General features: G+C 59.4%; 1 protein-coding gene across 1 annotated transcript; it reads right to left on the bottom strand.

Annotated features, from left to right (window-relative positions):
* Positions 1-313: 313 nt before the first annotated feature.
* SPATC1 (spermatogenesis and centriole associated 1) lies at positions 314-15,318 on the bottom strand. Its single transcript, XM_045003021.1, has 5 exons — positions 14,905-15,318; positions 13,762-14,037; positions 7,251-7,517; positions 2,604-2,743; positions 314-1,058 (listed from the first exon to the last, which is right to left on the bottom strand). Exons 1-5 carry the CDS (start codon positions 15,155-15,157, stop codon positions 726-728), a joined length of 1,269 nt encoding a protein of 422 aa, XP_044858956.1. The 5' UTR covers positions 15,158-15,318; the 3' UTR covers positions 314-725.
* Positions 15,319-15,768: the final 450 nt, after the last annotated feature.

Here is a 15,768-nt window from a genome sequence, read left to right as displayed (position 1 = left end):
CCTAAAGGGCCCTGAGACATCTGCACTGGGCGCTCAGTGTCGCCAGGTGGGGTATGTGAATTGCTGGCCTGCTGAGGGAAAGAGCAGGGCGTGTGGAGCCCAGAGCAAGGTGCTGCCAGCAGCCGGTAGCTTTGAGACAACATCCCCCAGTGGGCAGAGACAAGAGCCCTCCCACGGTGAGCAGGGGGTGGGGATTCACCCCGCACGCCTTGGTTAACCCGGAACGTGTCACACACCTGCACCGAGCTGAACAATAATACACCCGCCCAAGGGGAGAGGCAACCGGGGAGCAGCTCCTCTGCGGGGGCAGCCGTTTGCACACGAACCGCAGGTGGCCCAGGGCCCACACTGGCCGCCGGGGAGAAAGGGGGCAGTGGGCACGCTCCGCGGCAGCCTGCCCTGCGGGGTGTGAATGTGCATGTCTGTTCAAATGGCAACCTGCCAGAGTTGTGTGAGCCTCTGTCTTTCAGACTAGCCGCTGCCCTTGGGGTAGAGGGTGCCTCCGGGAAGCCCTGCTGGGAGTACGTGTAGCGGGGGCTGCCCTGCCCGACCTGCGGCCACAGGGGGCTGGTCCGGGGCACGGCTGGGAGACGAGGCTCGGAGAGCGCTGCCATGAAGTTCATTGGCTCTCGTGCCGCATTGGTCTCAAATGAAGCTCTGGGGCATTGGGTCTTTTGCTGACTGTTTAATGGGCTCGCTGCGGCGCACGGGCAGGCGGCCTCGGCTCACCAGATGAACATGGGCTTGCCGTCGTCCTTGGCCAGCTGGGCGAGGCACTCGAGCAGGATGAGGGCGCTGTCCCGGACGGCGTCGGGCACCGTCTCCATCACCACCTTGCGCAGGAAGTCCACGTTGTTGTAGGAGCCGCTCTCAGAGGCGGCCAGCTCTGGCCGCTCCCGCAGAATGCCGTAGGTGTTCACGATGTACTCGGTGAAGCTGGGGTGCATGCATGGGTTGTACCCCGCCGCCTTCAGGCGGTTCATGATTTCCAGGTAGCGCCGCGTCATCGCTGTGCACTGCTGCTCGTCCACCTGGTTGGAGAGGGTGTTGGTGGAAGCCTGGAAAAGAGGAGCGGTTTGAGGGGAGGGGTTGGGCACCCTGAGGTCAGAAACCCCAGTTAACTTATCTCGGGGGGGCAGAACAGAGGAGAGCGGATTCAGCCCAACACAGTCAGCCTGCGGGACTCACTGCCACTACATGTCGGGGCATCCAAGCCCTTAGCAGGCGTCTGAAATGGGATGAGAGACAGTTACGTGGAGAGGCCGCTGGCCAGAGTCACTGCTAACCCCTAACTCAGAATTCAGACGGGCACGAGCCCCCAGGGCAGGAGCCAGCCCCCCATGACAGGCTCAGCGGAACTTCCCCTGTTGCAGCTCATCCCACAACTGAGACTGCAGGGCTCCTGCACCTTCCTCTGAAGCCTGTGAGATGGCAGCCTGGCTGGCTGGCTGGGGGCTGCCCTGCCAGGGAGATGGCAGCCTGGCTGGCTGGCTGGGGGCTGCCCTGCCAGGGAGATGGTAGCCTGGCTGGCTGGCTGGGGGCTTCTCTGCCGGAGAGATGGGAGCCTGGGATGGCTGGGCCAGGGGTTACTACCCCTCTGGGGAGCTGGGGCTGGCTGGGCGGGGGCTGCCCCACCACGGAGACAGGAACTGGGGCTGGCAGGGCTGGGAGCTGCCTCGCTGCAACAGGAGCATGTCCACAGGACGGGAAGGGCTAGTCCGAAGGGCCGTGTACTTTCAGTGGGAAGAGCCCTGTCAGCGCCCGTCCCATCCATGCAGCCCAGGGCCTGAGCCGGCTCCTCCTGAGGGCGGGTGGCTCTGGCTGCAAATGCAGTGGCCATGGCTTCCTACCCCTTCCCTAGGAGACGCTCCCCAGAGAATCTGTCCCCCTGCCAGACGGATCTGCCTGATGCTCGGGGAACCTTCCCCGCGGTTTGCCTGCCCAGGTGTGGCCCTGTCAGCAGCGTGGGTCGCGCCCTGGCGCCCGCCCCTTGGTGCAGCCACTTGGGTCTATGAAACCAAGCAGCCCTTGCTAGTCCCAGCTCTCCCCACCCGCAGACTGCAGCTGGGTGACGCTCTCTATCCCAGGGGACGGGGCATGGGGCTGGGCTGGGCTCTTTGCCTCTAGGGCCCTGTCACACCCCCGCTGACCCTGCTGTGCCCCAAGGCCCTGACCCTCCAAGGGGCCCTGTGTGAGACGGGCTGGTGGAGTCTCAGCCCCTCTTCTAGTGGCCAGGCATCCACCTGGCCGCACCCCATCGCAATCCATCAGGGAGCCTCCGAGCTGCCCCCGGCTGCTGTGCCGCAGAGCGAGGGCTGGCCCCTCCCCTCTCGCCCAGGGGCAGGGCGCTGTGGGGAGCTTACCCTGCCCTGCCAGGCTGCTCTGGGGCTGAGGAGATGATCCAGCGCTCGCCGGCAGACTGGAAATGGCCCAGGGCCGGTAATGAGCCCCACCCCCTGGCAGTTGGGGCACAGACAAGGGGGGGCCCGTTGGCTTCAGCTCCCTGCCCTGGTGGGACGAAGCAGCCGGGCGTAGCCCCGCGCCCAGCCCAGCTCGTGCCAGCCGCAGAGCCAGGCCTGCCCACCCCTCGGCTGCTCTCCTACCTGGATGATCTTCTCGGGGATGTTGTTGACGGTGAAGCCGTAGAGCCGCACACGCTCGGGGAAGATGCTGGAGAGGATCCTGCGATCCAGCTGAAAGGCGATTTCCCCCACGATGCGCTCCCAGGTCAGCTGGTTGTGATCTGCAAGGCCCCAGGAGGCGGGTCAGGGTGTCACCCTCTGGCCCCGGCCGCCCCAGAGCGCCAGCAATAGGAATCAGCTGGATGATGACCCTCATTGGCAGGCACCAATCTGTGCCAACAAGCCACGTTTCTATGGCAATGCCCCCAGCTCCCTTGCCCCATGTGCACACTGACCCCTCCCCATGTCTGCCCGGCCGTGGCTGTACAGTAACTTCCCCCTGGATGCTGCAGCTGCCCAGCCCTCTGGGTTGAATCCTTTCCTCTCACCCGCCTGGCATCCACCGTAACCCCCGAGGAGAGCCCCGTTCGGGGTGGCTGCCTCACTGCTGCTGAAGCCCCAAGTCTGGGGGGAACATGCCCCTCGTGCTAGTGCGTGCACCTCCACACCAGCATTCCCGCGGGACGTCAGCTCAAACGAGCCGAGTCCAGCAGCAAAGGGACAGCGGGATTCCCTCTCCATTAGTTATATTAGCAATATGCTCATTACCAACTGCAAATGGAAACCCAACGCGTTTTGTGGCTGCAGTTTGGCTTATGCAAGTAACAAAACAATCTTACTACTTGAATGTCACCTAAGGGGTGTAACCCTGGCTTCTGCCCCTACCACCTCCCACTTGCAGGTTTGGGGGGGCGTTTGCTTTACCTTGTACGTGTACATTAGACAGAGCCTAACGGAACTACAAGGAAGCAGATTTCGATGTTTTACGGGTTTTTAATTTTAATCTTATCCTGCCAGAACCAGAAGCCATTTACTTGCCCACTTCCCCTTTCTCCCAAATGCTGCGAGATGCTGAGCCATTCTCCCCGCAGGTCATTCAGGGCCACACGAGGGAATGCAAAACACACAGGCTTAGCCAAGCGCTGGCCCTAGCAGGGGCCAGCCTGTCCCAGCAATGGCCACCTAACACAGGGCTGCTGGCCTTGGCCTTCGCACAACAGACCACAGGGCGCTACGGCGACACAGTCGCTCTGAACCAGCACTCCATCCCCAGCCCCCTCAACCCGTCAGCTGCCTTCGACGGTCAACCACACTTTTCTGGAAACTGGGTCCTCCCTGGGCTCCCATGCTGCAGTCCTCCCCGGTCCTCTTCTTGCCTCTCTAATGCTCCTTCAGTGTGTCCGTCACCGGACTGCAGCCCAGCAGGCTAGTTTGCCTTTGTTATATTCATTGCTCTGTATTATATTGAGCAGCAATACAAGGAACCTCCAGGCCTGTATCCTATAAGACATTAGCTTCTGCAAGTCAGCATAAACCTTGAGGCCTAGGAACTTTGCACAGATTAACAGCCCAACAGAAAACCCCAGGTATTGGGGAGCTGAAAATAGAGTCTTGAAGGGGACGTTCTGACCACAGAAGTGTCATGGCAATGAACTGAAGTGCCAGAATAATGCCACTGGTGATGATGGTGAAGGTGCTGGTGATGAGGAAGATGATGGCTAACATTTCAGGTTGTTCTACAAGAGATGTTGTGAGTATATGGATGTGCAGATGTATGTTCTGTAGTATCTCTATCTACCTTACTGAGCTGGGGTGTTTGTGACTGTGCTAAATGTATTGATAAACTATATTTGTACATATAAAAGAATTCCTATAGTCTGAGTGTTGCACCTGTGCACTATACTATCCAACGATACAATAATTTAAATAATACTGGGCCGGATCTTGGGACAAGAACCTCTCAACCCTCAAAATAATAACTGGGGATTCTTAAGTAATCAATATAATTAATACATAATCTAAAGATCAGGCTACAGCTTGGCAACCCAGATAGGACCCTGAGAGGTGCACAGGGGCAACCTCCCTACCCAAGATAGAAAACTCTAAGTAAAAGTCTAAGTTGAAATTCAGCTGATCTCTCAGTCAGAATTTGATGCCGATCAGAAACACTGCAACTCATCAGGGACTTCCTCTTTTCCTTCAACTGTTTCCTTTCTGTTTCTTTGCCTCTCGTACACTGCTTTTCTTAACTGATTAATTCTGCAATAGAGGGAGGAATATGTCCTCCAGGGGGAAATAGTAGACATTGACACAAATACGCACATCACACAAAGGAGCACTCGAGGTCTTGACCATCAGACTAACTTGGCATCTCCCACCATAAGGTCTCCATGGATATTGTGTAAGGACTCCCCATTGCACGCCGAGGGAATCCTCATTGGGTATTACTGACTAGTCACTGGGGTTTAGAATCTTTGTACATGTGTTAAGGGGCCTTTGTAAGTTGACTTGTGGTAATATTAAGATACCAGAAGTTTAAAATGGCAGTTGCATTGGGCCTAAAAATTCACACCCTGAGGTGGTGGGAGAGCTGATTGGTTTATGTTTTAATTGCTGCCAAGAGGCCTCAGTAACTCAGAACTTGTACGGTTCCGACTACCTTATTTCAGTGCCCTCAGCGCCCAGATCCGTGTATTGTCAGCCTGGCCCTTGCTGCTCGATAGAGCCCGACTGGGTAATAACCTCTTGATCAGCTAAGAGCACATTAGCCATCGAGGGAAGAGAGAGGGAGCAGACCCCTCCCCACCCCGCTGCTGTTTCTCGGGACTTGTTTAAGTAATTGTTGAAACCAGCTAAGGGGTTAATTATTTGTGGAAGGACGTCTCTACATGGTGTTACGCGCCTCTTGTGCAGTGTTCGAAATTAGATATTAGGCTGGCTAGTAAAATTCAACTGAGCTCATGTGAAGTAGGAATTGGAGGTAAGTGGAGTAGAATCAGCTGAGAATTCCGGTTGTGATCGACCAAAACCTAGCATACAAATATGTTACAGGTCAGGGAGAAGGTTTCGTATGAATGCAACAGAGCCAGGCTATTTTAATCCCCCTAGTCGGCCGAGTTTGCTCATATGATCATGTTTAATGTAATGGTTAATATGTGGTATGATATAGTGAGGGAAAGTATAGAAAACTACTTACAAGTATCAGAGGCAGCTAAAGCCAGCCAAGTGCTCTTTGACTGCCCTCATCTTAAAGAGGCTCCCTCAATGTCCCAGGCAGCGTCTCTCTGAAGTTGTTCTGCCTCTGGCTGTGAGCCGGCGCCCACAGGAGGAGCAGAGGTGGGTGATTGGAGAGGGGGGAGAGAATGCTCTTTCCATTTGTTCCCTTTGTGCTTTAGCCACTTGGGCCTGAGGCGAAGCCAGTCAAACTCAAGGAGAGTCACAGCTGAGCCCGGGAGTGGTTCCTGCTGTGTAGGCAGGGCCGGCTCCAGAGCCCAGCGGGGCAAGCACCCGCCTGGGGCGGCCCTTTCCCGGGGGGGCGGCAGGCTGGGCCGGCGGACCTGCCGCAGTCATGCCTGCGGGAGGTCCACCGGAGCCCCGGGAGCAGCGGACATGCCGCAGGCATGACTGCGGAGGGGACGCTCGGCCGGCGGCTCCAGTGGACCTCCCGCAGGCATGACTGCGGACGGTTCGCTGGTCCCGCGGCTCGGCTGGACCTCCCGCAGGCATGCCTGCGGCAGCTCAACCGGAGCCGCCGGACCAGCGAACCGCCCGCAGCTGCGGGAGGTCCAGCCGAGCCGCGCGACCAGCGGACCCTCCGCAGTCATGCCCGCGGGAGGTCCACTGCTCCCGCGGCTCGGGGGCGCCTCCCGGGCATGACTGCTTGGGGTGGCCAAATTTGTAGAGCCGCCCCTGTGTGTAGGCTGTGGCTTTCCCCTGCGCAGCCAGATCTCCGGCGTTTATCAGGAGCTCTGGGTGCAGGGCAGGGTAGGGGAGAATCCTAGCTGCCCCTTTTGTTTGAAGTCACTTTCCAGCCCTCGTGGGTGCAGAGACAATCTGGAAAAGGTGCCCCACAAAAGGCAAAGAAACTGACCCTGCACTTTTCCAAGAGTCTCCTGAATATAGGCCCAGACTCCTGCATTTGGAAGGGCTGGGCCGGCACTGCTGCCACCACACAGTCATGGGGGAAGGGCAGGTTAGCCAGGACCACATGGACAAAAAGCCACCAAACCCAGCAGGATGGTGCAGGACCAGGCCCCAGTGTGACTTTGAAAGAGCCCAGGTTACAAACTGGTCATGTCCCTTTAATGCTGAAGGGCAGCCCGAGGCGCCAATGTGCCAGCATACAGTGCCTTGCCATGTGGGCAGCCTGCATTGCATGGTGGGACTCGTAATCTGCTGGTCCCCGGACCCCATCTCCATTTGCAGTGGGCAGCACCACAATCTGTAGGCACCAGCCCCAGCAAAGTCCCAGGACTCTTGGTTGGTAGGTGCAGCATCTGGGTGCAGTGGGGACTGACGAGGGGGGGCTCACACGCATAAGACTGGAAGAGCACCGTGCTCTGGCTATGGCTCTGAGACACGGCACCGGGGCTGTTCTCAGCCGGATCCCCGGGACACAGGCAGAGATACCAGCCAGGCCACCTCATTCCCAGCTGCCTGGTTCCCATGGAGCCCCCGGGGGTTCCCCAGCCTGTGCCACGTTCGCCCGGGACTCTTGGTATGACCACGACTTGCAGGGGCCTGCCACGCTGCTCGTTTCCAGCGGGCCGCACAGGAGCTGCCACTTACCTTTGACCAGGTTGGGCTTGGAAGTGGCCCCTTGTGTCTGGGGCCTATCGGTGGCTCGGAAGACCTTGCGCGTCATCTCCTTGGGCCTGACGTCTGGTGGGCGCTGGGGGTCCTGTGGGGTCGGGGGCATCTGGAAGCTGACGGGGGCGGTCCTGCTGGTGGGGGAGATGGCACTCTGCGGGAGCAAGGGCATGTCGTCGCTGAAAACCGTGTCGTTGAGGGTGGTGTCCCATGGCGAGGCGCTGTGGGGGACGCTGTCTGTGGAGGCTGCAGGGGACCAAGAGCCCGCGGTGAATGTCCCGACAGCACCAGCCCAGCACCAGCCCTGCCAGGGAGTGCAGGCCACGCCGCCAAAGCAAACCGCCCCGACGCTTGGCTGCCTTGAGCATGCCTGTCCGTCCATCCCGGGCACTGCTGCTACGGACGCCTCCCCAGGCCCTGCCCAGGGCCCTGCCCTGGCACCGGCTCCCCGACCCCAGCACCAGCTCGGGGGCTGAGGCAGGATGGGTGCACTGGAAAGGCCTGGCCCAGCCCGCCCGCACTGCAGTCCCAGCAGGATGACACAGAGGAGGCCTGGAATCGGGAGGTGCTGGGCCCAGCTGTGCCTGGGGCGTCCTTCTGACAGCTGGCACCTCAGTGCCACAGAGCCACTGGCAAACCCGGGCAGCTCAGAGAACAGCCACCGGCAACAAGGAGGGGCTGGGGCGCCAGCACCGGGCTGGGGAGCGGGGAGAGGAGAGGGAGCTAAATCGAGCTGCTTGGCCAAGAGACAGCTCTGGTGAGAGGGGTATTCAGAACTGGAGTGGGGGTCGCTGAGGGGGCAGGTCCAGTGGGGGGGATTCAGAACTGGAGTGGGGGTCGCTGAGGGGGCAGGCCCAGTGAGGGGGATTCAGAACTGGGGTGGGGGTCTCTGAAGGGCAGGCCCAGTGGGGGTATTCAGAACTGGGGTGTGGGGTTGCTGAGGGGGCAGGCCCAGTGGGGGGGATTCAGAACTGGGGTGGGGGTCGCTGAGGGGGCAGGCCCAGTGGGGGGGATTCAGAACTGGGGTGGGGGTCGCTGAGGGGGGCAGGCCCAGTGGGGGGGATTAAAAACGGGGGTGGGGGTCGCTGAGGGGCAGGCCCAGTGGGGGGGATTCAGAACTGGAGTGGGGGTCGCTGAGGGGGCAGGCCCAGTGGGGGGGATTCAGAACTGGGGTGGGGGTCGCTGAAGGGCAGGCCCAGTGGGGGTATTCAGAACTGGGGTGTGGGGTTGCTGAGGGGGCAGGCCCAGTGGGGGTATTCAGAACTGGGGTGGGGGTCGCAGAGGGGGCAGGCCCAGTGGGGGGGATTCAGAACTGGGGTGGGGGTCGCTGAGGGGGCGGCCCAGTTGGGGGGATTCAGAACTGGTGTGGGGGTCGCTGAGGGGGCAGGCCCAGTGAGGGGGATTCAGAACTGGGGTGTGGGGTTGCTGAGGGGGCAGGCCCAGTGGGGGGGATTCAGAACTGGGGTGGGGGTCGCTGAGGGGGCAGGCCCAGTGGGGGTATTCAGAACTGGAGTGGGGGTCGCTGAGGGGGCAGGCCCAGTGGGGGGGATTCAGAACTGGGGTGGGGGTCACTGAGGGGGCAGGCCCAGTGGGGGGGATTCAGAACTGGGGTGGGGGTCGCTGAGGGGGCAGGCCCAGTGGGGGGGATTCAGAACTGGGGTGGGGGTCGCTGAAGGGCAGGCCCAGTGGGGGTATTCAGAACTGGAGTGGGGGTCGCTGAGGGGGCAGGCCCAGTGGGGGGGATTCAGAACTGGGTTGGGGGTCGCTGAGGGGGCAGGCCCAGTGAGGGGGATTCAGAACTGGGGTGTGGGGTTGCTGAGGGGGCAGGCCCAGTGGGGGGGATTCAGAACTGGGTTGGGGGTCGCTGAGGGGGCAGGCCCAGTGGGGGGGATTCAGAACTGGGGTGTGGGGTTGCTGAGGGGGCAGGCCCAGTGGGGGGGATTCAGAACTGGGGTGGGGGTCGCTGAGGGGGCAGGCCCAGTGGGGGTATTCAGAACTGGGTTGGGGGTCGCTGAGGGGGCAGGCCCAGTGGGGGGGATTCAGAACTGGGGTGGGGGTCGCTGAAGGGCAGGCCCAGTGGGGGGGATTCAGAACTGGGGTGGGGGTCGCTGAGGGGCAGGCCCAGTGGGGGGGATTCAGAACTGGGGTGGGGGTCGCTGCGGGGGCAGGCCCAGTGGGGGGGATTCAGAACTGGGGTGTGGGGTTGCTGAGGGGGCAGGCCCAGTGGGGGGGATTCAGAACTGGGGTGGGGGTCGCTGAGGGGGCAGGCCCAGTGGGGGTATTCAGAACTGGAGTGGGGGTCGCTGAGGGGGCAGGCCCAGTGGGGGGGATTCAGAACTGGGGTGGGGGTCGCTGAACGGCAGGCCCAGTGGGGGGGATTCAGAACTGGGGTGGGGGTCACTGAGGGGCAGGCCCAGTGGGGGGGATTCAGAACTGGGTTGGGGGTCGCTGAACGGCAGGCCCAGTGGGGGGGATTCAGAACTGGGGTGGGGGTCGCTGAGGGGGCAGGCCCAGTGGGGGGGATTCAGAACTGGGGTGGGGGTCGCTGAGGGGCAGGCCCAGTGGGGGGGATTCAGAGCCATAGGGCTGCCAGGTGTGCAGTTTTTGACTGGAACGTCGGGTCGAAAGGGACCCTAGCGGTGCCGAGCAGCACCGCTGACCGGGCCGTTAAAAGTCTAGTTGGCGGCACAGCAGGGCTAAGGCAGGTCCCTGCCCGGCTTCACGCAGCTCCGGCATGTCCGGCTCCGAGGCTGCCCACGCCCCAAGCGCCAGCTCCGCAGCTCCCATTGGCCGGGAACCGCAGCCAATGGCAGCTGTGGGGGCGGCACCTGTGAGCCAAGACAGCGTGCACCGCGCAGAGCCGCCCCGCCGCGTCTCCACCTAGGGGCCGAGGGATGTCACCACTTCCAGGAAGCCGCCCGAGGTAAGCGCTGCTCGGCGCCTGCACCCCCTTCCGCACCCCAGCTCCCTCCTGGAGCCTGCACCCCACACCCCCTCGCAACCATTGAACCAGCCCTGAGCCCCCCCACCCCACACACACCCTGAACTCCTCATTTCTGACCCCACCCTGGAACCCACACCCCCAGCCCAGAGCCCGTACCTCCTCCCCCACCCCAACCCCCTGCCTCAGCCCAAAGCCCCCTTCAACACTCCAGCCCCCTCAGCTCCAGCCCCGAGCCCAAAGCCCCCTCCTGCACCCCAAACCCCTCATCCCCAGCTCCACCCCAAAGCCTGCACCCCAACCCCCTGCCCCTGCCCAGAGCCCCTTTCCACACCCTGACCCCTAATTTCTGGCCTCACCCTGGAACTCGCACCCCCAGCTAGAGCCCTCACTCCCTCCTGCACCCCACCCCCCGTCCCAGCCCAATGAAAATGAGCGAGTGAGCGAGTGACAGAGGGAGGGGGGGATGCAGTAAGTGGGAGGCGGGGCCTAGGCAAAGGGGCGGAGCAAGGGCTAGGGGAAGGGGGGGCATTCAGGGCTGGGGGGGGCGCTGAGGGTGCAGGCCCTGTGGGGGTATTCAGAGCCGGGGGGGTCACTGAAGGTGTAGGCCTGTGGGGGGGGTATTCAAAGACCTGGAGGGGGAGTGTCGTTGAGTGTGCAGGCCCAGTGGAGGTATTCAGACCCATGGGGGGGGGTCGCTGAGGGCCCAGGTCCAGTGGGGGTATTCGGAGCCATGGAGGGGGGTGGGGCTGAGAGGGCAGGCCCAGTGGGGGTATTCAGAGGTGTGGGGGGGCACTGAGGGTGTAGGCCCTGCGGGGGGATATTCAGAGCCATGGGGCTAGGGCTGTTCAGGGTGACTGTCAAAAGAAAGCTGCTGGGAGTGAAGTGGGTTGAGGTGGGGCGCTGTGTCCTGGGGTGGGTGGGACCCCCTTGGACCCTCCCTCCCCCAGACCCTTGGGGGCAGTCAACACTGACTGGACAGAGCCCTGAAGAGCCGCCCAGTGGCCAGGCCCTTAGGGGGTGGTGTCCGGCCTGACGGCGGCTCCGAGGAACTGCACCAGCCCCACAGACACATGTACCCCCCACACGAACACCCCCACAAACACACATACCCCCACACAAACACCCACACATACACGTGCCCTCACATACACACTTCCCCCCCACAAACACATGTCCCCCCCACAAACACACATATCTTCCCCACAAACACCTCCCCCCCTACAAACACTTACCCTCCACACGGACACCCCCACATACACATGTATCTTCCCATAACCTCCCCCCACTAACACAGGTACCCCCCACAAACACCCTCATCCCCACAGCACATACCCCCAGATACACACATACCCCCCCCAACAGACATAGAATCATAGAAGATTAGAGTTGGACAAGACCTCAGGAGGTTCTAGTCCAACCCCCTGCTCAAAGCAGGACCAAACCCAACTAAATCATCCCAGCCAGGGCTTTGTCAAGCCTGACCTTAAAAACCTCTAAGGAAGGAGATTCCACCCCCTCCCTAGGGAACCCATTCCAGTGCTTCACCACCCTCCTAGTGAAATAGTGTTTCCTAATATCCAACCTAGACCTCTCCCACTGCAACTTGAGACCATTGCTCCTTGTTCTGTCATCTGCCACCACTGAGAACAGCCGAGCTCCATCCTCTTTGGAACCCCCTTTCAGGTAGTTGAAAGCAGCTATCAAATCCCCCCTCACTCTTCTCTTCTGCAGACTAAACAAGTCCAGTTCCCTCAGCCTCTCCTCATAAGTCATGTGCTCCAGCCCCCTAATCATTTTTGTTGCCCTCCGCTGGACTCTCTCCAATTTGTCCACATCTTTTCTGTATTGGGGGGTGTGACGTTGCACTCTATATGATTTTACGAAAATGTGCTAATGAGTGGGAATTTAATGTAACTGGAATATGCTTCATGCAAAAGGTCTCTTGTAAAGTATCATTACAAAGCTTATAATCTACTGAGGGTGTTCATCCTATTTGTATAAATGTATCATTTTCGTGTCTGAAACTAGACATATGAACTATAACTCTGAGGTCCTATTGTTATTATGCAAAGTGTGGGCCATTAATGGTGGTTTGGAATCTTGATGGCTCCCATCAACTAGTACAATTGGTTGTAAATGGCTCTGTTTACTTGCAAGCCTTCCTGTGCGTCAGGCTGGAAAGAATGGATGCTTGGAGGGGGTCTCACAGGACATGTGACCATGTCACCTGGTACTGGAATCCATCTTGAACCCGGTGCCTTTCCATTTAGAAGGAGGGGTGGGGACTCAGAGAGACAAAAGATTCCCGCCTTGTGCCACAGATATGTAAGGGGGTGGAACAGAACAAAGGGTCCGTAGTCATGAGAAATCCCCTAGCTACCACCTGAGCTGGAACAAGGACTGTGCCAGGGGAAAGGATTGGGCCCAGACTAGGAAGGAGTCTAGTCTGTGATAGAAGCTTATTGGAACATCTCTGAGGGTGAGATTTACCCGTATTCAGCTTCTTAATGTATTCGGCTTAGACTTGCGTGTTTTGTTTTATTTTGCTTGGTAACTTACTTTGTTCTGTCTGATATTACTTGGAACCACTTAAATCCTACTTTTTATACTTAATAAAATCACTTTTTGCTTATTAACTAACCCAGAGTAAGTGATTAATACCTGGGGGAGCAAACAGCTGTGCATATCTCTCTGTCAGTGTTATAGAGGGCGGACAATTTATGAGTTTACCCTGTATAAAGTTTATAAAGTTTATACAGAGTAAAATGGATTTATTTGGGGTTTGGATCCCATTGGGAGCTGGGTCTCGTTGCTGGAGACAGGAGCACTTCTTAAGTTGTTTTCAATTAAGTCTGTAGCTTTGGGGCGTGTGGTTCAGACCTGGGTCTGTGTTGCAGCAGGCTGGCGTGTCTGGCTCAACAAGGCAGGGTTCTGGAGGCCCAAACTGGCAGGGAAAACAGGCTCAGAGGTAGTTTCGGCACATTAGGTGACAGTCCCAAGGGGGTTTCTGTGATCAAACCTGTCACAGGGCGCCCAGAACTGGACCCAGTGCTCCAGATGAGGCCTCACCAATGTCGAATAGAGGGGAATGATCACGTCCCTCGATCTGCTGGCAATGCCCCTACTTATACAGCCCAAAATGCCGTTAGCCTTCTTGGCAAAAGGTCACACTGCTGACTCATATCCAGCTTCTCGTCCACCGTAACCCCCAGGTCCTTTTCCACAGAACTGGTGCTTAGTCAGTCAGTCCCCAGCCTGTAGCAGTGCCTGAGATACTTCCTTCCCAAGTGCAGGACTCTGCACTTGTCCTTGTTGAACCTCATCAGATTTACCCCCGACGAACACTCCCACAAACACACCTACCCCCCCACACAAAGCACCCCACATACACACATACTCCCCCATGTACACACGAACATCCTCATACACACATAGCCCCCACACAAACACGCTACATGCACATGTACCTCTCCACATGAACATATACACACAAACACCCCCACAGACACGCGTGTCCCCCCCCACCCCGATACGGGGCGCCGTTACCTTTGAAGTTGACGCTGGAGGGCAGCCGGGTGTGCATGTACTTTTTGCTGGAGTCGGTGGAGCTCCGGTAGGAGGACTCGGGGGTTCGGGCCCTGGCCTCAGAGACCTGGCCCTCGGAGGTCTGGCTGGAGTGCTTTGACAGGGATGTCTTGCTGGCCCGGGAGGATGTTTTGGAGCCCGAGCCGAACAGGTTGCCGGAGAGCGGCCCCTCCTCGATGGAGTCGTCCCACAGCAGGGAGGTGCTCTGGCGGAAGAGCGGGGACCCGGCTGCGGGGCCTGCAGGGGTGGAGATGGGTCTCCTGCTAACGCCTGTCACCTCTGGGCACGCGATCGCCTAGCCTGGCTCACGCTGCCGTGACGGCTGCTTGTTCCCACAGGGGCCTGGAGCCAGGCCAGGCACTTAGCCTACGCCGCTGCTTGGGGAGAAAGCCCAGGGAGGGCAGTGCCGGATGTGCCTGCCCCTCAGCCTGCGAGTGGGTGGGTGCCAGGCTCCCTCCTCTGTGCAGGGCCTGTCCTTGCCTGCCAGACACCACCTCACTTCCTAGCGTACCCTGCCCTCCCTGGCTCCCTGTGTGCAGGATGCAAAGGGGTGCTGGGGGAGGTTTTTTCTTCATAGCACGTCCCCTCCACAAGGTTTGGGCAGAGACGAGATCCCGCCCAGGCACCTGCAGCCCTCTGCCGCTCTTCAGTCAAAGCCAGCCCTTCGGAGGCAGAGCTTTGCAGGACAATCTAGCCAGCAGCGGGTTTGTGGTAGCAGGGCCTGGCACCTGTGCCAGGACTGGGTGTCTGGGCTTGGTTGGCCTGGCAAGTGCCTTGGCAGGGACCACATCAGAGCAGCACTGCTGCCCAGAGAACAGGGCTGCCCCAGGGCACAGCGCAGGGCTGCATATGGACCATATAGAGGAGGAATGCCCTGTGCACAGCTCAGGGCCCAACCACCAGCAGGTCACTGGAGAAAATGGTCTCCCAGCTGGTGAGGAAGCATGTGGGGCCCCAAGTGCCCCTAGAGAGGACCGGGGTGCCCCACCTCGAAGCACACCGGGGTTTCCTCAGGACTGTCCAGCCAGCTCAGCTCCTGGGGCCATGCCGGAGACCCCAGCTGCCTACCCCCCGCCACGGCACTGTCGCCGAGCCCTGCCTGACCTGGGCCGAGGATACCGCTTTGTTCTCTCTCACTGGACCTCGTGGAGGCGAGCGTGGACAGCGACATCTCGCCGCCCATCGGCTGGTTCCGCAGGACGTTTTTCAGCTCCTGGTTCTCTTTCATCAAGTCCACCAGCTTCCTGAGCTCCTTGTTCTCCGTGATCAGCGCCTGGATCTCCATTCTCAGCCGCTCGTAGCAGCTGATCACGGCCATCCCCGGAGAAAAGGGGCTTGCGCCTGGCAGCGACGCCATGGGGAAAGGGCGTTCAGGGGCTTAGGTGGGCTGGGAGCTGGCCATGCGCCCCCCTCTGGCCTCCACTGCTGGGCCGGTGGCTGGCCGGTGGTGATGACATGAGCAGGGCACCTGGCAGACATTGTGATGTAAGCTCCTGCTTCAACACCAGAGCCCAGGGGCTCCTCTGGCAGGTCCTGTGCTGACAAGGCTGGGAGGGTGTGATGGTGCTGCCCGGGGGAGCCAGCTGAGGTCACTCAATTAGGGTGAACTGCAAACCAAACAGGGCAGATAAACCCCAAATGCTGGTGGTTATTCCAATACTTAGATTTACCAACCAGCACAAAACAGCTTCTACAGTACCTTACTGGTCACTTAGAAGTCCAAACCATGCAGTTCCCTTAAAGTGCCCAGCCTCAGGCCACCGTCCAGACACACCTGTCAGATATGATGATGATTCCTGAGAATCTTACTTCACCATATAAAAGAAAAGGTTCTTCCAATCCCAAAGGATCAGCCACATACCCAGGTCCAATTATAACTTAGATTTTACCCAAAATACACGCTATAGCCAATTCTTATTAACTAAGCTAAAATTTATTAAAAAAGAAAAGAGAAAGAGTGTTGGTTAA

Source organism: Mauremys mutica, chromosome 2, assembly GCF_020497125.1.
Source record: "Mauremys mutica isolate MM-2020 ecotype Southern chromosome 2, ASM2049712v1, whole genome shotgun sequence".
Taxonomy (NCBI): domain Eukaryota; kingdom Metazoa; phylum Chordata; order Testudines; family Geoemydidae; genus Mauremys; species Mauremys mutica.
This window is presented reverse-complemented; position numbering and strand designations above follow the sequence as displayed.

Excerpts from the sequence above, each read along its gene's own strand:
- SPATC1 (XM_045003021.1), bottom strand. The coding sequence starts at position 15,157 with ATGGCGTCGCTGCCAGGCGCAAGCCCCTTTTCTCCGGGGATGGCCGTG. Across the intron at positions 7,518-13,761 it reads CTCCAGCGTCAACTTCAAAG|CCTCCACAGACAGCGTCCCC; the intron begins GTAACGGCGCCC and ends GGTCCCCTGCAG. Across the intron at positions 2,744-7,250 it reads CAAGCCCAACCTGGTCAAAG|ATCACAACCAGCTGACCTGG; the intron begins GTAAGTGGCAGC and ends GGGGCCTTGCAG.